Genomic DNA, 23,106 nt, shown 5'->3' with positions numbered 1-23,106 from the left:
ATCAGAGAGCGTTTGTTAAGCCATAAATGAACGGTCGGGTTTTTGATTAATACAACGGCGCTGGAGATTGGATGTCCAGTGAATGACGTTGAAGATTTAAATGTTTTGAAAGGTCTTCATTCTCACTCCTGCCAAATTCCTGACAGAGTTTAATTTTTTGTACAGAATGTTGGACAAAAAAGACATCTCCCTCTCTCTCTCCCTCTCTCCATCTCTCTCTCCCTCTCTCTCCCTCCCTTTCTCCATCTCTCTCTCCCTCCCTTTCTCCCTCTCTCCATCTCTCTCTCCCTCTCTCCCACTCTCCATCTCTCTCTCTCTCCCTTTCTCCCCAGTTTTTTTTTGCTAATCCCCGTTTCCTCTTGTGGTCTGTTTCCAGACGTGTTGGTGAATGGGAAGCCATGCGACTGCGATGTCATTGCCGACTGTAAAGCGGGGGACGCTGTGACCCTGGAGGTGCAACTGACCAATCGGAGCAAGAACTCAGTGGGACCGCTGGCGCTGACCGTGGTGCCGTATCAGGACTACCAGAACGGAGTGCAGAACTACGATTTGGGGGACGCGGTCACCTTCATCGGCTCCAACACCTTCTACATCGACACGGTCAGTGGGGACGATGCGGGCGGCGTGACAATAACCTTTGTTTAACAGATGTGGACATCACAGTGACAATAGAATTCATAACAACACAACATACATGTATGCACAAAAAACAATGGCAATTCAACGTTTTATTAATGTACAGTATTTGTCATTAAATATTAAATGTAACTTCTCTTATGAAGACGTATTGTCAAATCACTAGAACTATGTCATATTAGCACGTTTGAATACTCACAGATGCTAAATATTTAAAGTAAAATGTTGCTGCAATAAGTGTCTTGCACAATTCAGCCCATTTAAAACAAGCCATGAATATTTGATATGACTAATGACAACGCTCCGGGCATGTCGAGGCATATCAACAACAACAGAATTTGTTTTACTTGCTTATAGTTCATGGTTTCCTTCAGTCATGTAATTATGGCTGTGTTTATTAAAGTCCATATTCTAATATAACAGACAACACAGCCGTAGTAACAGTACAGTGTGGGAGATTACATAACCCCAGCATGTTTCAAGTCACTATGAAAATGTGACTCCACAACGTGAAATAAATCTCTACTCGAGCGTGACCAGCAAAATGGACTAAAACCACAATTAATAAAACATTGGTATCGTCCTTTTAATAAATGTCATGGCTGTAGTCTTTAAATGAAAAGGCTCCTATCGGAGAAGGGCCCGTGTCTGTAACACGTTCTTACTCCTGCATGTTTAACAAGCCGGAGGCGATTAAAAGCGTCTTGGCTGACGGCAACCAAAGAGCTTACAGCCTCAAGAGCAGATAAAAGCACCGCTGAAATTCCTAAATGTGCAAAGCAACTTCATTTTGGGATTTTTCTCTCAGGGGGAAAGGGGGAAACGCCGCCGTTGTCGATATTATTTCTAGTGAGATGTGTCGGCTAACGGTTCCTTCTGCTGCTCTGTGCCGTCAGGTGAAACCCAAAGAGGTCTCCGTCTGCGTCGGGGCCCTGCTCTTCCTCTACACCGGAGATTTCTACCTGAATATCAAGTTCCAGGACGACAGCGCCGGACGGGAGCTTCCTCTGGCCTGGTTCACGCTGCCCAGTGTCCACATCCGAGCCCTGGACGCTCACCCGCTGGCCGGAGCCTGAGGGCCCGAGGGCCCGAGGGCCTCATCAGTTTGGCTCTGGGAAGCGAAGGGGGGCGGAGTTTTGTTGATGTTTTTCTCTGTAAATACAACATTCTTGTGAATTGAATCACATGTAAATATAATTTTGTAAAAGGTCAGACCGAGCATGTGCACACACTCACACGGACACACACACACACACACACTCCTTGCTGCACACGGTCAGTGTGTACGTTGCTGTTCAACATCCGTCTTAAAAAGCTCGGCCCTGACATCATTTAATTTCAGTGCAGTCAATGCAATCAGTTGACTCACTTGTGTAGACAAAGTTAATTTGCGTTGTGCTTTTGCGTTATGTTTTGAAGACCGATGGCAAACAAACCGCGTCGACAACTCTGAACTTGCATGACCCGCCCTGCCCTGCCTTTGATTGGCTCACCCAGATATGTTCGCCACGACCCAATCTGTCCCCTCGTGCTTAAACCTCACCGGTTTAACTAACGAAGGCACCAGGGACGAGCCAATCACAGGCAGATGGGGGCGTGGTCACGCCTTCGCCGCACTAGCGTGAACCCCGTAAGCGTAGTCGCGTGACTTCAGTTGTCGCCTCATGTCGCGGTCCATGGCCTCCACACAAGAGCCGTGTGGTTTGTGCGGTCAATGTGAGACGGCGAAAATGTTGCTCCAGTTGCGCTGACTTGAATTAATGTGTTTTACGGTTTTCACCGTTTTAGCTAGCTTGCTAGCGAATTGCGAGTTAGAGGCGTCACCAAGCTTCTAGCTCCAAGTAGTTTGCGAGGACATACAAAAGTCTGCTTTCTTATGCAAACAAGCATTATTATCACCGTCACACTCTCTCATCTCTCAGCAGTCGGATTATTCTAATAATTTTATCGCAGTGGCATTTATTCAGTAGATTATTTTGTCACCTTGCAGTTCGAATTGCAAAATATCTACTGAAAGAAATTAAGGCGAAGTCTTGTTACTGGGCAGAAAACCTCAGAGCTACAAACACAACACTGGACATGTGACCATTGCTGGTTATGTACACATGAGATCTATTTATTTCTACTGCTGTATGGATATTTTCACCAGGCTGAATTACTGATGGACTGTCTTAGATTAGCATATCATGGTTTGTGGCATATAATTGCTGTAAATAAATTTAAAAAGAAGCAGCCTGTGTATATTGTGACCTTATTCCAGCTGTTTTTATTTGTCCAGTACAGCTGTGTCCATCTTCATTCTCTGCCTGCTGAGATGACCTTTATCACATTTTTGGGAAGTTCAAGTCTGACATTCACATGCACAGAAATCCATAAATACTGATTACCAGAAAAACATCGCTGACTAATAATCATTTTTTAGCATTTATTTCGGGTGACCGAGCAACAGCGCCGCGGTGAAACCTCGCAGCTCTCCAACACGTTGAGTTGTGTTTTACTGGCTTTGACATTTTGAAAGAACGATGCATCGAATGCAGCCACAGCAAAGTCCAAGACCTCACCATGGAGTCAACTTATTGTCATTGCACATAGAACAAGCACTGTGACATTGATATGTAGTTTGCATCTATCCAGAGTGCAAAAGAAGCAGTGAAGGTGTTTGTGTTGTGTTGCTGTCACCGTGCTGCAGAGTTAAGGTTGACAGCTGAGTGACAGAAGCTACATGTGGACCTTCTTGAGTTTCCTCTGAAAGAAGAGACGCTGGTGTGTCTTCTTGATCAGGGCTGAGGTGTTAAGGCTCCCCGAGTTCATCATTCTGTGGTTTTTCTGATCCACTGGGAGCGAACCAGTGAAGCCACAGCACCACTAATGTACTGCTGGGAACTCATTATCCACCTGGGAACCTGAATCAGTCAGTAACACTCGTGCTTCTCCAACCTCTCTGGAGTCCCACAGGCTCCAGAGCAGCAGCTAATAAATACAGTACGAGTGGTGTAAGCTGTCACTGCGGGCTCTTCCTCCACCCCCTCCATGGTGGACCACACGTGAACTGGGTGGTGAGGAGATGCCGGGGGAAGATTAGCCTTGTCGAAAGGCTAAAATGCCTTCAGGGGAGAAGGAGGAAGGTTTCATTTGTATTTTAAAAAGGTTTATCCGTGAGCAAAAAGGAGACCAGCCTCCTATAACAACCGGTGAAATGAGTGTTAGGAAAATGTACTCCACACCGGGTGCTAAAGATATTGATCAGGACATTTATTTAGGGAAGGAGACGGAGTCAGACAGACGTTAGGCTGAACTAGTCGCATATCCTCACACTCTGCTCTTCAAACAAGCGGAAAGTTGCCCCTTAAACACTTTCATCACACAATCAGAAGCTCTCATGGCGTCTTGCACCTGCTGTAAACATCCTGCCATCGTCCCCGAGACGAGTTTAAAACCATGAGAGCAACAATGATGACACAGCAGATCGCTCGACTCCCAGACTGAATTTTGTATAACGCAAAGTTCACACCAGAGTCATAAGGATAACTCGTACGGCACAGGCCATGAAACGTCACATATGATCATTAAACTAAACATATGACTATTAATATAACAATAAAACAGTATATGATTAAGAGGAAATACGTTTTTCTTCCAACAGAGAGCATGAGTGTGTAACGAGGACGAGATGATATTCACACTGACCACAAACCTTACACCAGGAATTCACTTTGTTTTGTAAAGCCCAAAATCACAAATACACATTTGTCTCCAGAGGCTTTACAATCTGTACACAAGACATCAGGACCTCACATCGGATCAGGAACAACTCCCCAAATAAAGATAGTAAAACCCTTTCACAGGAAAAAAAAAGGGAAGAAACCTTCATAGAGCAACAGAGGAGGATCTCTCTCCCCGGATGGACAGAAGCATCAGATGTCATGTGACCAGAATGAAGTAATACATACAAGACAATTAAATGTACTTTCAGAAACACATAGCTTCGTTCATCCATGGAAACGCACCAGAAAATGACAAATATCTCCTTTTTTTCTGGATCTCGTGACCTTTCCCCTGAAGGTCACATGAGCAGCTCAGTGATAAAAACACAGCGTTCCCGCTCGTTGTGAGTTCACATGTGTGAATAATACATCTGTGAATCCACACAGGTCACCAAACAACGCAAACAAATGCCAAAGTCGTTCCCTCCACGCTTATTCATTTGTTCATTTATTGGATTTGATTAAGAATAGCTGTGTGAAAGTGAGTTTGCTGGCTTTCAAAAGTTAGAAATTGAAGGCAGCGGAGTGCAACGATGGAGCGGGATTGTCTCGTCGATGTGAGTGTGTGTCGGCACACGGTTCAGTCTGCATGAACTCACTTCACATCTTCTGCACATCGTTCAGTGACCCTCATGACGGCCTTCTCCGGTAAAGATGACTTGATTTCATAAGCCTAAATTACAAAGCAGAGCAGCAATTACAAGTGTCTTTGTTTCACTTATCGAAGCTCAGATTCACCTGTACACACACCACTTCTACACACACATAGGTACACTCTAGAGGTCTGGCACAGACAAGCTGGAAGTGTAAGAAATGGAGCTGAACCATCTACAGACGGCTCTTTGTTAGCGTTTCATTTGCTTCTTGAATCATCGACTGATTGCCAGTACTCGAGTATTTCCCTCAAGCTCCTTTCACGCGTTACATTACTTGATGGTTTGAGTAATTAGTTGTCTCGCGGATTATGAGACGGCATCAATATTGGAGACAAAATAGGTGGGACAGAAGACGGTTTTGGGAAGAAACTTAGTTTGGGTTGGAGATGAAGAAAAAGAAAAGTCGGCCTGTACTGTGAGTGAGTTTTGCGGGTCTCTTTTGCGTGGTGTCAAGACGCCGAGAGCCAGCAGGCTGAGGCCGTGGGAGCGAGACCCGGCTGAGATGCTGGTCCCTACAGGTCTCATGATTAGATCTGGGTTTCCTGGATAGAGTCTTTTCCCTTTGACCTTCTCTGCTTCGTAAATGTGAATGCATGGGTGCTTTTTTGTGTGACGTCATTCCCACTGCGGGTCGTGCCAGCGATGGGCAGCCTCCATGTACGTACATTACATTTACACTTCCATCCATTATCAACCGCTTATCCTCATTAGGGGCGCTGGAGCCGATCCCAGCTGTCAAGGGGCGAAGGCAGCGTACACCCTGGACACACTGAGTATAATGCCAGTTCATCACAGGGCAGACATAGAGACAGACGACCATTCACGCTCACATTCACACCTACGGGCAATTTAGAGTCCAATTAACCTATGCAGCATGTCATTTACACTTGTAACCCTCAAATATTGTTTTTCCAATAATCCTTTTGAAAACCAAAAATTCGTTTTAATCCTTTTTTTTTAGCTTTTTGTCCAAAAAACATACAAACGCCTCTCAAATCATATTCACACTCATGTATTCAACAGCCTGTGTTCAGTCTGGCTGTGACTTTAGTATCCAGTATACATTAATGCTTCTTTTGTTCCACACTTCATTCTGACATTCATACATTGTGTTGCCTCCAAACACAGATAACGCAGATGACATCATCAGGGTTTACTGTAATTTCTGACAACAGCTCCCTCCCTCCAGGGCCTCAGAGGACCAGTGAAGTTCCCCTTCAAGGCTCATTTGTAATGTGAGACACTGAACCTTCCAGTACTTCTTCTACCACCTCAGAATACTTCAAGAGCAGCTTTAAAATCTTTGTGTCAGACGTTCATGAGTAATACAAATAGTGTTGCATGGAGAGCATCGGTGTGTGTGTGTGTGTGTGTGTGTGTGTGTGTCGCAGCTCTCCGTAAACTGACCCGAGTCTGAACGTCTTGTCTCGGGTTTAAATGAGGTTTCTTATCAGGACGTCGCCATCGTATTATGAGCCACCAACAGCCTCCGTCGCCTCGCAGCACACCTGTAATTCTGATCGCAATCGCCCTAACAATCGGCCATCAATCTGCGCTGATGCGTTTCCTCCCCCACCTGACGTGAGGGCACCACAGCGAGGAAAATGAGTTGTGTGAGAGCAAACAAGAGCCTTCCATCATGGAGCCACCCCCACAGGCCCGCGTGTCACTCTGCACGAACACATTCACGCAAATAAATCTCCTTTTGTGACCGAGTGGTGGGTCCATTCATACATATCTGCAACCTTGATGGAAATGACCTGGGGAGTGGAGAGATGTAGGGGTTGTTGGGATGGAGGAGGGGGAGGGGGGGGGGGGGGGTTAGGGTGTGTGCCAAATAAAGCCGGGTGGTTTGACACCTGCACTGCTCTCTCGCTGTCACGCGTGTGTTACCTGCAGGGAGACGCACAGCAACGCTCGTCCGCTGCGTGTTTCCTGATCCACGGTGACGCTGTGACTTCATCACTGCGCCGTCTGCAGCCGCACAAGAGCGGCTGGATGTGAAATGAACCCAAGCTGAACTTTCAAAACGTAACGTGCAGCTTGCAGTGTGCAGGGATTTCCGTTGAAGTCCCCGCGAAATGAAAACAATATTAATGAAATGTATCTTAATACAATCCCATTTATTAGGTTGTTCTTGTGCTTTCAGTGGCATCTCGAGCAGTGTTCTGCCTCTCTGTCTTTAGCAAACATACAAAATCAATCCTTTCTTTTAAAGTGATTGTTTTTCTTCATTATCTAATTACAACATCACTGTATGTCTAAGATTAAAGATATTTGTATTGTCATATGCACAGATAACAGTTACTCTGTGCCATGAAACGCTTATTCATCTGAGTCCTCCTAACACACATAATTACTATAAACTTAAGGTAAAAAAAAAAGTAAAATAAGGCCCAAATGCTAGAAAAGGCACCGTGGGAAAGCATGTTAATATGATGTAAAGCTTCAGTTATGTTGAATAATTTCTAATAAAGACGCTGATCGTCGTCTAAGGAATCACAAAAAAATATAGATTGTATGTTAAAGTAATAATCTTGAAGATTGTCGTTTAAGTACATGTTTGTTAAAAGCACACTGAGTATAATGTTTAGTCTCATGCAAAGATAATCCCTGTCGTCACTTATGACCCACTAGAAGAGTCTGTGTCTCTGTAATTTCTCTCTTCTTTTAATCCTGCTGTGTTTCACATGTTTCTGGGCCTCAATCCCGATTAAAAAATAAAAGAATAGCGGCCGGCCGCATCGTTAGCACGCGTCCAAGAGGAAGCTACAAAACATGGCTGACGCAGCTCCGAAAAAACTCAAACATCACGAAAAGTCAAGTCAAGACAAAGCTCGCTCCCAAAGCTCCACACGCTGCACATCCTGCCTTTAAAGTCACGTTCATGATGCCTCCACGTTCTGTTCAGCAAGATAATCTCACGTTCATGAGCGGGAGGCCGCCAGCGAACTACACGAGGGGGTGAGAACTCGGACGACGTCTCCGTTAGCCACTCGTTAGCGCCCGTCTCTTTTTAGGACAAGAACGAGCCTCGAAAGTCACGAGAGGCGTGTTTACTGACATCTTTTATATCGTAAAATCCAGCTTTAGTTCCCCAATTACCTCAATTCCAACATTTGAACCATGAACCGATCGATTGTAAGACGCGGGAACCGGAAGTGCACAAATGCTAACTCGCCTCCCTGGATTTTAGGACCCTTTCCTGCAGCCCTTTGCAACATTACGAGCTGACGAGTCCGAAATCAGGAGCGCTGACGAAACGACCTGCGTGCGGCTCCTCCGCTCATCTCGCTGCTCTTTCAAAACCACGAGAGGATCGTTGATTTCTGCGCGTGTCGATTCAGCCGATCGACGCGTGGATGATGTACAATTCCCCGCCTGCTGTTTCCTGCTGTGGTTTAGTGTCACACGTGGAGTCCTCCTACCTGCCAGAGAGCCTGTCTCTGCCCGCCTGACGAGCACCGCCGCCGTGCTGTAGGTTGGGTGTCATTACCATGGAGACTAATCTAAAGCAGTTGTTGCCATTATTAAACTTTTCTCTCTCCGAGCTTCTCCAGAAATGCATGAGGAGTTCTGCAGGTGGGCTGAGCGGGCGCTTGAGATGTGAGGAAAGGGGGGGAGCTAAATATAGAGCGAGTTCGCATCCAGACCATGTTGATTGGTGGAGCCGTTTCGACTCCTAAATTGCTGCATAATGGAAACGTCTCGGCTTCTGCGAGCACTCAACTCGCTCCTCGCTGAGGCCGCGAGTTCCTGTGTGTCGCTGCGTTGCGTGTTTTCATGGAGAATACGGACAATTTGCAGGGTTTCATTTGAAGCCTCTGAATTAAACTGAGGAGGAGGAGGAGAAAGAGGAGGAAGAGGAGGAGGGGGAGGAGGAGGGATCCCTTAAGTCCCTTTGAGGCGAACCTTTGAAAGCTTACCGAAGCGGACGTGCCATCAGTGTGTATGAGAACACAAACAACACAACACCCTACATTATGAATCACATGTTGATAAAAGCTTTTTAATTTGCTTTTCTGATCACTTCGTTCACTCTGGAAGGTTTCGTTTCCGTCCACACACATTGTGGTTGTGAAAAACTAAAAAAAAAAGCAGATATCATAAGGAGACCAGACCTCACTTTAATAACTCAACTATAACAACTTCTTTACACTTCATCTTCTTCATTCTCACGAGACGTCAACAATCCTCTTCATCAATATCGGCCTGGACGAGCATCGGTCCCAGGAAATGATTTCCAACATGAACTAAATAAATATAATAGAAAATGCATTTGAAAAAAAGTAGCTGTGCTTGAGGTTTGGACCCAGTCCAGGATATGATTTTATGGATTTATTCTTTAATTGTCTCCCAGTGGAAGTGAGGAAGGTAGCAGAGCATTTGCATCCGGTCAGAAGGGTCGAGGGCCGTGGAGTCTGGAACGTAGCGTGAGTTTAAGTATTCATTGGTACTTTATCTGAGTCGAGGAACTTTGGCTGTTTTCCCACAGTTCCCCATAACAATGTGCTTCTGTCTCTAGTCTGGACGTCACCACGTCTTGTGGACTCGTCTTCAGGTGCTTCACTGACGCTTCCTCCTAAAACTTCTGCAATGAGTCAAATTCAGGTTTGAAAATATCAATAATGAGACCAGAGTATGAATTTTTAGTTGAGGTGCATGAAGTATTCACTCTCTCTCAGTCAAGAGGACGTATGTACAGGTCGACTTTGAAGAGAAAGAAAGAAAGAAAGAACGAATGAAAGAAAGAAAGAGAGAGAAAGAAAGAGAGAAAGAAAGAGAGAAAGAAAGAGAGAAAGAGAGAAAGAGAGAGAGAAAGAGAGAAAGAAAGAAAGTAGGAGAGCACTCTTGCTTTTCATCCATGGATCATTTCAAGGATAGCTTCTTTTCTGATTTCAGGACTTTTTCTGCGTCATGTTAATAATCACACTTCCAGTGCTCTGGTAATTTCAGATCACTAATTATTAATGCTCAATTATCCCAATTATTAAGTCTTGGAAATAATATTCAGTCAACCCCTCCGTCTCCAACATGAATTCACATCACTCACAGTCGAACAACATCGTATCTTAACCACTGACTGTGCAACAATAATTGAATTGTGGGAACGCAGAACATTTCTGTTAATCACAGGAACACACGTGAAATAAGCCTCCTTCATCACTCCTCTGCTCCAATGCATGCTGGGAGCTTTCTTTCTGCCGTTGGCTGCTACTGCAATTAAAACTTACACAAACTCATTCCAGCAGCATGTCTGTAGTTACAGTGAAACGTGACACAAATGAAAGCCTTCACAGAGGAATCTGGTGCTTTTCCTTTTAGCGATCGTTATATAAAACTGTAAATCAAAGCTTGTTTTAAAAACCAGCTCAAAACTGCTGTATTTGAATGTATTGAACACCATAAGTAACATACAAGTGTTGATATATGGTTTACATGGAATTAAAATCTCACAGAGTTGTGTTCACATGTTGAATGTTCACTTGTTGTGTTACAGTTTGTTAGAGTTGGACTTTACAGCTGATTCATTTCAAACTAATAATCATCCTGAAAGGCTTTTTTTTTTGCAAGCGGACCTGAAACCTTTTTATTTCTTTCTGTGTGTCATCTTCATTTCCTCTTAACCAGAAACTAAACCTCATGTGTCCCTTTTATTACAACACCAACACTATGCAAACAGCCCTGGTGGGCACGAACTGCCTCTTTATATATATATATATATATATATATATATATATATATATATATATATATATATATATATATATATATATATATATATATATATATATATATATAATTGTATTAATAAGTGTTGGAATAAATGTTAAATATTTATCTGCAAAGTTACGCGTAATACCTCTTTTTGCATTGAATCATGGGGATGTTTGCTGAAATTGATTGACTGGCTCTATAAAAGAAAATCCACCAGCCGCCACTGGTGGTTGCAGAGACCAGAGACACACCTTTTAGTTTGGTGTGACATTTCCGGGGAAAGGGTCTAAAAATAGGATGTTGTTCTAAGAGGCCTCAAGATTAGATCACAACGTGCGTTACCACGAGGCCTTTATTGCTCCAGTTAGAGTTCACTGAATCAAACCACCACGAGGATGCCACGTCGTGGACCTGGACCCCTTGGGGGTCCTAAACTGTGTGCTTAGTGAAGAACTCTGTATATTCCTCCCTATAGTGCGTGCTTCGTCGGAGTTTATGTGCGCAATACCGTGGATCCCTTTGAGCGCAGCTGTGCGTCAGTCCGCCAGACTTCAGCACCATGGACAGCGCGAGCTGAGCCCGACCGCGAGCTCCGGTGAGAGGGACTAACGCGACCACCTGAGTAAACCCGGCGCGGTCCACATAACGAGTAGGAGTGGTCAATGTGGGAGGTCGCGCGGCGTGGAGACAAGAGGGTGTGAGGGTGTGTGTGTGTGTGTGTGTGTGTGTGTGCGTGTGTGTGTGTAGGGGAAGCAGTCATTTGTGCTCCAGCATATATATTTTTCCCCCCTCGAAGAGACAGTTTCCAAGAGTAAGCAGATACTCGGGCCAGAATTTGGATGAATCGTGACACTTGGACAGGGAGAGGAGCGCAGGACAGGCGGAGCAACGCCCACCGATTAGAGTCTGGAGTGCGTGGAGACATAAAATGTGGAGCCTTCAAAATACGAGCAGTTCGTGACACGCACGCTTCGCTCGGAGGGCCCCCGCACCACGGAGGGAAACACGCTTCTTCTTCTTTTATTTTTTTTGTTGTATTTCTTTTCTAAATCCGTTTGAACTGCTCGGCGGGCGGTGCACGGGAGAGGACGCGTGGATGTGCGCAACGGAGCATGTGTGCTACTCCGGACACGGAGCGCACTGGAGCCTTTTATTCCAGCTCTGAAGTCTTTCTGTGCTTTTCTACACCTCCTAAAAGAAAGAGAGAGAGAGAGAGACATCCATTTGGGGGAAACTCTTTGTGTGTGTGTGTGTGTGTGCGCCATGGAACCTGTTGTCGACGATGATTTGTTGCGTGCTTGGAATATTGTTATGTGCTTTGTTTTATTCCTCTAACAAGTGATGAGGAATAAAGCAGCTGGAGCGGGAGACACGTCCGTGAACATGATCCATCTGCACATTGTGAGAGAAAACATTCCCCAACTTCATGCCCCCTGAGATGCTCCGTGACCCTGCCGTCGAATCGGACGACTCAGCACATTTCTGATGAGGATGTCCGCTGTTTTGCGAGGAAGATTTCAGGATTTTCACAGCAACTGGATTGTTTTCTTCTTCTTTCTGGTATGTGGGGAATGGCTGCTAAAAATAGCCTCCGTGCTGATGAGGTTACAATGAACAGGTTGGTGTGTAGCTGAAACTTGGAGAGACATGAGGAAATATGTCTTGTTATAGAACATTTCAAAATCACTGCGAAGACTCAAAGTGAGTGCAACGAGGATCCGCCAGCGACACATCCATGTGATTGGACGAATTTATTCACATCTGTATAATTCACTTGAGGAGGGGAGAAAAAAAAGAGAGAGAACCAACAGGCGATATTGGACGCAGCTTGTTGATGGCACTGCGCACCGGGTGGACTTGGTTTGGGCAGGTCTTGCGCAGGGTCTTTCGGCTGCAGGGCTCCTGGTCCAGGCGATCGAGCAGTCTCTTGTGTCTCTCCGCGAACCAGGAGCAGGATCTGGGAGTCTGTCACCGGGATCACTACACGGTGGGGGATTTCCACCACCACCATCGCCACCACCACCACCACCACCACCACCAGTGCTGCTGCCACGACTCCGGCGCCCACCACTGCGTTCACCGTCCCCGGAGCGCACCTTTCTGCGCCTCCGCCTCCAGGCACTGTCCGCACGGCTTCCCCCACGCTTGCTGCGCCTTCCCGGGGAATCCGAGGGGACATGAGCCCCTCGGTCGCCGGTTCCTGTTGGCCATGAAGCGGCAAAACGTGCGGACCTTGTCCCTGATCATCTGCACGTTCACGTACCTGCTCGTCGGGGCCGCCGTCTTTGACGCCCTGGAGTCCGACTTCGAGATGCGGGAGAAGGAGCAGCTGGAAGCCGAGGAGAAGCGTCTCCAGGGGAAATATAACATCAGCGAGGCTGATTACCGCAAACTGGAGTCCATCATCATGGAGGCAGAGCCCCATAGAGCCGGGGTGCAGTGGAAATTCGCAGGGTCCTTTTACTTTGCCATCACGGTTATAACCACCATAGGTAAGTTTGGGGTTCATGTGGCGCATCCCAGTCTCTGAAACCAGTATAACCGAGCCACCCCCCATCATCATCATCATCAACATCATCATCATCATTCCAGGTGCCGCGTATGTGATCACTGTGGCGCAACAGGACGTGGTTTATTATGAGGACAAATACATCCCCAAGGCAATAACACGCGCACAGATATTGCTGTTATGTTTCATGTTGAGAGCAACCCGGTCTGCTCGCAACACATTTCCATTGCTGCAACGAGTCTTTAAGATAAAGTTTTTAAAGCAACATGTTGCAAAAGTCACTCGGGAGTTGCAGCCGCCGCGAGGATGGAGCTGCGTGTCACGGCGGCCAAACATATACACGCTATTTAGGATTGATGCTTCTTTTTTCTTCTTCAACAAATCACCTCTTGAGGATGACGTAGCGCTCTCAGGGGAGCGTTAACGCGCGCGCATATCACGGATCCGTTGCTTATGATTCAACTTTTGACGGTGAGATGCGGCTCAAAGTCTGACAGGGAAAAACGAGTTGAGGGGTGTTAGACACGCCGGGATTTACTCCCCCGAAAGCTCGCGGAGAGAAGGGAGGGGGCGGGAGAGGAGGGGGGGGGGGGGGGGGGGGGAGATAAGAGAGGGGAGATGAGAGAGGGGCGCGTGGAGCTGCGCGCGGAGGATGACGCGGCTCTGAGAGCGGAGCTGAGTCCTGAGCGCCCGCACGAGCAGCAGCAGCAGGCGGTGGTGGAGGTGTGGTGGTGGTGATGTGGTGGTGGTGGTGGTGGTGGTGGTGGTGGTGATGATGTGGTGGTGGTGGTGGTGGTGGTGGTGGTGGTGGTGGTGCTGAAACGGACAGCTCCTCTCAGTTCGGCTTGAGGCGGGATGAGTTGAGAGAGTTCAGCAAGTCAGACCCGAAGTCACTTCTACTGCTCCTGGTTCACTTGTGTCACATTTAAACGTGTCCATCTTTGGTTGGATCTGCTTTTAAGGGTCGTTGAGGTTGTTGTTGTTGTTGTTGTTGTTTGTTCACCTCGTTGCACACTCGCGAGATCAAACAGCTTTACTCCAAGTAAATGAAAATGAAAAAGATAACAGATGAAGAAGTATTAGAGCCATGAGGACTACAAACTCTGAGTCTGAGTCAGTCCAGGTTTCATAAACACATTCATTTTGTGTGATCCCCTGAAAGGAGACGTGTATTCCATCAGTAGACGTGATGATGCATTTGCGTCATTCAGATGTATTTCAAGCAGAGGGGTGCACTGAGTTTATCTTTGTTGACGTTTCACAAAGCGAGCCACATTCTTTCTAACATGTTATCACCTGATACGAAGCTCTGTGTCAAGCATTATGAAGCTTTAGCAAATGGAGCTGAAGTGAATTGAACTAATTCACACGTACACTATATACCCAAAAAACAACAACAAGTTGGCACTCGACCTTTCCATGAGATGAGCTGAGATTAGGTGACTCCCCCTCAGAGGTCACGGAGAGGTCTCCGTTCTTAAAGTCAGACGGTGTTAGTCGAGATGAGGGGAAAGTGATGCAGCGGGACTGTCCTCCGGTTTGCCAGGCAACACTTAAGAGGGGACGACCGCACAGAGCAGTGAAGGTGGACCCGCTGGTGTTTCCAGGCTGCAGCCACGAGCCATTGTAATATTCATGTTCTGTGAAGTGGTCACATTCACTGCAGGGGACTGTGTGTCCTCTGTGGGGAAACTTTATGTGCACCACCAGGCTCTGAACAGGAGTAAGACCGGTTCAGGGGACAGTCAGACAGGAATGAACCTGATGCCCATTACATTTCATCCAGCTGACGCTTTTATCCAGAGCAACAAACATTTGTGCAACGGGGCAGTGCGGGGTTAAGTGTCTTGCTCAAGGACGCAACGACATGGATTAGCAGAAGCTCGAACCACCGACCCTCTGAGTGAAAGACTGGGACGCTAACACTGAGCCACAGACCCCCCCCCCCCCCCCCCCCCGCCCGTGCATGTGCTTGAGTTAGAAGGAAACTGCAATTGTGTGGATGAAGTTGTTTAGATTAAAGGTGGACCGGACAGTTTTTACTACAGTGATGCAACAAAGAATCGCTGATTGCAAAATCTAAAATACAATGTTTTGAGCAGGAATGTGAGGGACTATTGTTTATAAACTTCCAGTGGAACTGTGTCGAGATCATACGGCCGTAGTGTTATCATTTTTCTAAATTTGCCGCCTAGATGAATGAGTTTGTGCGAAAACAAACGAGCTTCTGGGGGTGTTTGTTTGACACGTTTGCAGACTTGTTAACCATGAAAAACAACAGTGGAACACGTTCGTCCCATTGAACCTCCGTTGGTTATTTTAAGTGCCATCCTGCACACGTGTGACGCAATATTGTACAGATCAGAATGGGGAAAAAGAGCATTCCTCATCTGTGAGTGATGGTAACTCACACAGTTCAATGTAAATGTATTCTTTGCATTTCCCTCCTAGATACCGATACACACACACAGCACATGCATGCACTGCAGAGGGGTCGTGATGCAGGGTCAGCCATAGTGCGGCACCCTTGGAGCGGATCCAGGCTTCGGTTTCTTGCTCGGGGCGATCCTTCGGTTTTCAAGCCGGGTCCCCGTGGACGGAGCTGCTGCTGCTGCAGGAAACACTGTTACTATTGTTATTGACAAAATGTCCTCCGGTGAGGATCAAGAGAATCTCATGTAATCCTATTTCATCTCCAAGGAAGAGTCTGGTGATGTTATATACTTTCTTTTATTGGCACCGAGCTCCATGAAAAGACCATAAACCAACAATGAAATGATCCTTTTAAACCAAATACAAATACGGGAATATCTGTATTCCTCTGCCAGACAATCACCTTTGTTTGCCAGGTATGTGTGCACTTAAGAGTCATTTGATTTTTCCATCTCAAAAACTATTGAATATCTGAGATCTGCACCATTACACTAGTCCATAATACAATAAATAATAAAGTAGTAGTTTATAATAAGTCAATAGGTTTACTCATCTGCTGCTGTAAACACTAACTGCACCGATTGTGTCTCAACCCACAGAATAAAGTCTCCAGACAATATAATAATAATGCACATAATGTAATGCACATTATCCCCACGTTTGAGTGACATTCTCTAAAAACTACAGACCCCAGCTGGTTTAGGGAAGCATTTCATCTGTTTTGAAAATACAGGTGAACATCCATGAGATGCTTTTAAAAGACTTACTTCTTTAAGACGGGATGGGGAAGAAGGGATGCTGGTTTTGGTCTTTTCACAGGATTTGTTGACGATAACAAAAGTACAGAATATAATCCTTCACCCATATTTGTGTAGCTGTATTGTATACAACGGTCCCCACTGCAAAGGCCAGCAGTGTGTTTGAATGTATTTTACTGACAAAACCACAGGGAACTCTTTTTCTAGAACTCAAGGAAGTTAGTTTAATTTAACAAAATGGTCAAAGCCTCCATCATCAGATGAACCTGCACACAGTCCTCTGGCCGTATTCTTACTGGTACGATGTGTTCAGTACTGAAAGTGATTTCTGGGACAGATTTTCCTGATGCCTCAGACCATGAAGTTAAGTCAATCACAGGAAAGTGTCTTGATGTCAGTTTGATTTCCTCTTCTGTCCATCCAGACCTCCTCAGGCACAGTCATTTCATCTCGCGGGTTCAATCCATGTAGCTAAAAGTGACTCGCAGGTCGTGTTTGACCCGGCCGTCCGCGTCTCGAGACGGAGGAGTTTTGATTTGACGAGCTCGCTGGATGATTGGAAGATTGTACTCCAACATACTGTTCGTCTGACAGCGTGAGATTCACATTCATCGCCTTGTGCTCTCACCTGTTAATGCCTTTGAGGGACATTTTCCTCTTGGAAATAATGGAACGAGACTCATTCATCCGCACTGCCCCGTCAATAGATTATTCCCAATCATTATTTTGGCTGCTAAAAGTGAAAGAATTGAAATGAACTTCGTGCAAAATGAAACTCTGCTGCGAAGATAAGGGAAACAATTTGGCCTGAGTCAACAACGAGCCGTTTGTGGAAACTAATTAAATTCAGTCTCGTCACGTGGGACAGTAAAAATATGTGGTGGCTCACTGCCGGATGTGCACGTTTACAGAAGAGTGAATCCCTCAGGAGACGTGCAACGATACGACGCACCACAGAGAGCCGCACGGTCATCGTCTGCTCTACAAACCAGAGCAGTTTCTTTCCAACAAAAACTACTCCAACTACACAAAACCTCCAGAACGTCAGAACAGCGTTTTAAAGGAGAGTAAATAATATATTGTGAGAGAATTTGCAATAAAATCATATGAAAATCTCTCAAATTGAATTTTAAAATGGATTTAAAGGCTTAATTTTGCAAAATCTTCCGCGATGTTGTTGTTTATTCAACTAAAGCCTCATGAGCTGCATAATTTTGGAAAGTAATTGCAAGTTATGTTTTTTGTAACCATAATAGTAGTAGTAGTAGTAGTAGTAGTAGTAGTAGTAGTAGTAGTAGTAGTAGTAGTAGTAGTAGTAGTAGTGTGGCAATTACATCAGTTCTAACAGTACAATCAGTAGTAGCTGTATCAGCAGCAGTACAAATAGCAGTAGTAGTAGCAGTACTTAAGTAGCAGCAGTATCAGTAATAGGCTAGTAGTACTAGTATCAGCTCTGCCAGAAGCATTACTAGAAGCAGTATCAGTAGTCAAGTAGTAGCTGTTACAGCAGTTTTAACAGTACAATCAGTAGTAGTAGTAGTAGTAGTAGTAGTAGTAGTAGTAGTAGTAGTAGTAGTAGTAATGGTAGCTGTATCAGCAGCAGTATAATAAAAGTAGTAGAATTAACAGTAGTAGTAACAGTATTTAAATAGCAGTAGTAGTAGTAGTGGTGGTGGTAGTAGTAGTAGTACTGGTAGCTGTATCAGCAGCAGTATAATAACAGTAGTAGAATTAATAGTAGTAGTAACAGTATTTAAATAGCAGCAGTAGTAGTGGTAGTAGTAGTGGTGGTAGTAGTGGTAGTAGTAGTAGTAGTAGTAGTAGTAGTAGTAGTAGTAGTAGTAGTGGTAGTAGTATTAATAGTAGTAGTAGTAGTATCAGCTGTGGCAGAAGTAGTACCAGAAGGAGCAGAAGTAGCAATAGTAGTAGTAATGGTTGTAGTAGTTGCAGTAGAAGTACTAGTAGCAGTATTAGCAGTTGTCGTAGCAGCAGCTGTTGTAATAATTAGAGTAGTACTACTAGTAGTAGAAAGTCACTACCATAAATTTAGATTTTCAAATGACACAAAGTGAAAAAGTAAAAGAAACCAATGTAAATAGTTTTCATGTTCATATTTTAGACCTACAGGTCGAATCCTCAATATAACACAAATCATTATTATTATTACTATTACTAAATAGTCCAATCTTTACACAAAGTAAAACAAGTAAATCACATTTCAGATCATCTTATATTGCAACATTTTGTTGAGTCATTTCATAGGAGATTGAAACTCATAAATCCTCATGTACAGCCATGAAGAGACAAGTGGGACTCACTTTCTCCTCTTCCTGAATCACACAGCTCACACGGCCTGTTTTTACTGTCGGAGGCACATTCAGTATGATCCCGGCGCCGTTACAATGGGACAGTAGAAGGAACAGCGGCAGCAGGAGTAGTAGTAGTAGTAGTAGTAGTAGTAGTAGTAGTAGTAGTTACAATAAAAGTAGTGGCTGAAGTATGACAGACAGAATCTCAAGCACGTGTTTTAATCTGAGGATCTGAGCCTACACACGTACTCATGGAGGACACTATATATATATATATATATATATATATATATATATATATATATATATATATATATATATACAGCTGGAGGTCTGTCTGACTGCACTTAGAGGATAAACAACGTGAAATGTTCAGTTTTAGGGCAACTGCAGTTAATCCGTTGTTAGATGCTCCACATCATTCTCCTCATGCCTCCATAAACTGCTCCAAAAAAAGAAAAAGAAAAAGTCTGGAGATCTGAAACTGGAGCCCAGCTGTGCTCCTGTGAGCACATGTCAGAGCCGCTTTCTTGAGAGGCCGATCTCTGTCGCCGTGATGAGGCTGTAAGCCCCCCCCCCCCCTCCTCTCCATCCAGATTGACCCTGCAAGTTGACTATATTTATACCTGTGATCTAATTGCACCCGATGCGACACTTAGTCATGACAGCATGTGGCGAGCGCAAAGGAGTTCTCCCCCCCGAACTCGGCTTGGAGGGAGCAGGGCGACCGCGGCACGCAGCGGTGCGTATGAACACGGCCCTTTCTCACAGGGTCCAGGCCCTCGTGTTGCCGGGAGACTGAAGACAGCTTAAAAGGTGAAAGCCATCTCTGCCAAATGTGTGGAAACATCAACATGTGTGGCTGAGGCCGGTGATGCTAAGAATAATAACAAACATTGTACCAGAAGTCTTGTTTTACTGCTAGAAGTTTCATTTTTAACTTGCTAAAGAAAGAAAACCTCTGAAACAAGAAGTTGTGTCCAAAGCTTTACTGAAACACTTCTTGAAACTTAGACTAATGAAGGCGAGGAGCAATTTAAGATCGCATTAAGTAGCAGACAAAAACATAATTGCTTTTTCATGTGATATTTTTTTGGGGGTCATTTTTTCTATTTGTGTTCTGAGATTTGAAATTATTTGCATATTGTACAGACTTTTGTGGTTAGTACCTCCATGTCTGTGTTCAGGAAAAGATATGACCTATAATAAATCAATATAATAGTTATAATAATTCATAATAACGAATTAAAGTCAGATACAATATGTGCCTAGCTTCCTGGAAAAATTCTGATGTAACAAATTAGCAGAGCAGAGTTTACCTGAACAGTAACAGCCTGAACAGAAAGCTACACAAATATAATCTGAGTAAATTACATCTGCATTAAAAAAGCTGCAATAATGAATTGTCTTCAGCAGGACAGGCTGAAAACATATCTGACATGCTGAGCCACATTCACATTCAATCGGATAAAGTATTTCTGGCAAACTCACAAATCCAAGTTAAAAAAAAACATCCTCATTTTATTTATTTCATTTGTTTATTTTGCAGGGACGATGCACACCAATCAACAGTCAAACTGTAAGTGAGCCAGTGAGGCTCATTTTCATCTGCTGTCCCAGTTTTAGCTCTTTTGGTTTCCACCAACACTTCAGTACAATATTTGTCAGTTTAGCTTTCTACAAGCTCCACTTTCTTCCCCAGCTGGTTGCAAGCTAACTGTAGCATAAAGTCTGTTTTTCACCTTTTCACTGCTGGAAACAGTCTGGCGGAAAGTTTGTCTGCTGGAAAAAAAAAAAAAAAAAAGCAGGCTAAAAAGCCAAAAACAGCATAGCAGAGTTGATTACCGTAAAAGTTGGGTTAAAAGCGGCAACTACCTTCAGTTGTTTCCACTAGCTCCCAACTGTAGCTTGCTACTGCTTCTGCTAGCTCCCTGCTAGCTCCCTGCTGTAGCTTGCTACTGCTTCTGCTAGCTCCCTGCTAGCTCCCTGCTGTAGCTTGCTACTGCTTCTGCTAGCTCCCTGCTAGCTCCCTGCTGTAGCTTGCTACTGCTTCTGCTAGCTCCCTGCTAGCTCCCTGCTGTAGCTTGCTACTGCTTCTGCTAGCTCCCTGCTAGCTCCCTGCTGTAGCTTGCTACTGCTTCTGCTAGCTCCCTGCTAGCTCCCCGCTGTAGCTTGCTACTGCTTCTGCTAGCTCCCTGCTAGCTCCCTGCTGTAGCTTGCTACTGCTTCTGCTAGCTCCCTGCTAGATCCCCGCTTGTTCACCGACAACCACCGAAGGTCGCGGGACCGGCCCCGGCCAGACTCAAGCAGCGGGGAGCTAGCAGCAGCGCTAGCTGGCTACAGCAGGGAGCTAGTGAAGACAACCACTGAAGTAGTAGTGGCTTGTGACCTTTTTACGGTAGTGGATTTGTCACTATGAGTGATTCCTTTCAGATTACCAATACTAATCTCATCCATGCACTTTTACATCAAAATATGAATTAGTGAATTTTTAATGCAGTGGTTCTCGAACTGTGGGGTGCGACCCTCTAGTGGGGCGCGGAGGTATTACATGTGTGGCCGGGAGGTTATGCTGTTTTAAAAAATATATATATATATCATTATAATTTTATTTTTTCTGCATTTTCCTCATACTTAGTAATTCAGGGGCAGTGTGCTGCTATGAAGCTCTGGGGTTTCATTGTTTTGCTCAAGGACACTTCAACATGAGAACAGGGAGAACATAAAGACATGGCAAAATGCCTGTACTTTCCTGGAAATGTTTGCGTTATGCTGTTAACAGGTCATGCTTGCGCATGCACAACGCGATGATTCTTTTTTCGTTTTGCTAAACGCCTCCATGAGATCTCTGTGAGGTCTTTTCTGCTGTTGCATCTCTGAAACCTGATTATGGATCTCATCTCAACATTGAGCTTGACTTGAGAGCGGCCGTATCAAATCTACAACCCCGTTTAAAAACTATTTGTAGAGGAAAGCAGCTCACTGCAGCCACTAACACTGATACAACGTGATGCTCAAACATCTGAACACTTTTGTTTTGCACAGGTTGAACGTTATTGTTATTATCTTGAAAATATATTCAGTGCAAAACAGGTTATTTGCAGCCACAATAAGTATTTTTTTGCCAAATATTAGTTATTTTTTGTACAGATAGAACTTCATTGGCAATGTTCTCACAAAGTAATTGCAACTTCAAGATAAGTTTCCAACTGTGAAGGTAATTCTAATTTCACACGAGGCAATAGTTTGAAAAGAACATGATTATTTACATAATTGTACGGTTAAATGCGTCAACGCCGTAGTGCTTAACGAGTGGCTGCCATCGACCTCACCGATACATTCATCACACGTCCTTCTAATGAACGCGCTTTGTGAGGATGAGTCAGATGCCATTGGACCTATTGTGCCAGTCACAGTTTCCATTACGCTGCACAGCAAGTGCCACTTACAGCGCTCGCACACATTATATGCAGTTTATGTGCCGGTGGGACGAGTCCACTAAAAGAGAGTGTATCATGAATCAACCCATTCAATGAAGCCATTATAGAATTTAAGGCTCTTTATGAGTGATGGCTTTCGTATGTAAACTATAAATGACTGCCTGTTAGTGATTCATAATGTTAGATCGTACTGTACAAAAAGAAACAGCATGTTGTGCGTTCTCCTTAACCCTAGAACACTAACGTCGGGTGATTTATACCAGTGCGATTGGGGTTATGCCATTTTCATTAGGCCCGAAAGAGCTGCTGTCAAGTTGGACATTTTTCAGCTGCCTTCAAATATTACACAGGAAGTCACAGAACCAGTCACTTCCTGTTAATGCCGATCTGTACTTGTAGTTTACAGATCTCATTCTGTTTTATTCATGTGTTTATGAGTACATATTTATGTAGAAATGTGTGTGTAGCTGCATCCTTTGTTCTTTTTATGTCTATAATAACCACACAAGATATGCTTTTAAATAAAATCTGACACTAATAGTCAACAATTGAGCCTTAAGTATTGCAACTACACATAAAATAACCATTTTCTACAACACGTGGTGTTTGCTGTCAGATCTAAGAGCCAATTAGTTTTTTGATGTGGTGACAGCCAACGTTTCCCATCATGCACTGTGCCAGGCAGCCGGTGAATAGCTACTGCGGGTGCCTGGCTGTAATCTGCGGCTACCTCGCTCTCGTGAGATTATCGTTGACCACGTGTGCGTGATGTCAGAGCAGGTCGGGTATAAAGTCGGGCACAAATCTAACCGGCTTGCATCCTTGTGTAGCTTCATGCTGGTGGACTGAATCACAAGTTCATAGCTCTATTATCCATATTCTT

The 23,106-nt window shown here is 44.6% G+C and overlaps 2 protein-coding genes across 3 annotated transcripts in view; both read left to right on the top strand.

The window, feature by feature from the left end:
• trappc9 (trafficking protein particle complex subunit 9) overlaps window positions 1-2,860 on the top strand; it is a 167,097-nt gene extending 164,237 nt beyond the window's left edge. For both annotated transcript variants that reach the window (XM_068576081.1, XM_068576080.1), the window contains 2 exons: window positions 377-600; window positions 1,533-2,860. In XM_068576081.1, coding sequence (XP_068432182.1) covers window positions 377-600; window positions 1,533-1,712 — 404 coding nt within the window. In that variant the 3' untranslated portion in view covers window positions 1,713-2,860. The remainder of the gene's footprint in view (window positions 1-376; window positions 601-1,532) is intronic.
• Window positions 2,861-12,392: 9,532 nt separating this feature from the next.
• Window positions 12,393-23,106, top strand: part of kcnk9 (potassium channel, subfamily K, member 9) — a 41,001-nt gene continuing 30,287 nt past the window's right edge. The window contains exon 1 of the mRNA XM_068574930.1: window positions 12,393-13,266. Within this exon, the coding sequence (XP_068431031.1) occupies window positions 12,609-13,266 (658 nt within the window). The 5' untranslated portion in view covers window positions 12,393-12,608. The remainder of the gene's footprint in view (window positions 13,267-23,106) is intronic.

This window comes from Clinocottus analis, unplaced genomic scaffold (genome assembly GCF_023055335.1).
Source record: "Clinocottus analis isolate CAN_PGR_092001 unplaced genomic scaffold, fCliAna1.0.p SCAF_14, whole genome shotgun sequence".
In the NCBI taxonomy this organism is placed as follows: domain Eukaryota; kingdom Metazoa; phylum Chordata; class Actinopteri; order Perciformes; family Cottidae; genus Clinocottus; species Clinocottus analis.
Note: the sequence above shows the minus strand (reverse complement) of the source record. Positions and strands in the feature narration are given on the sequence as shown.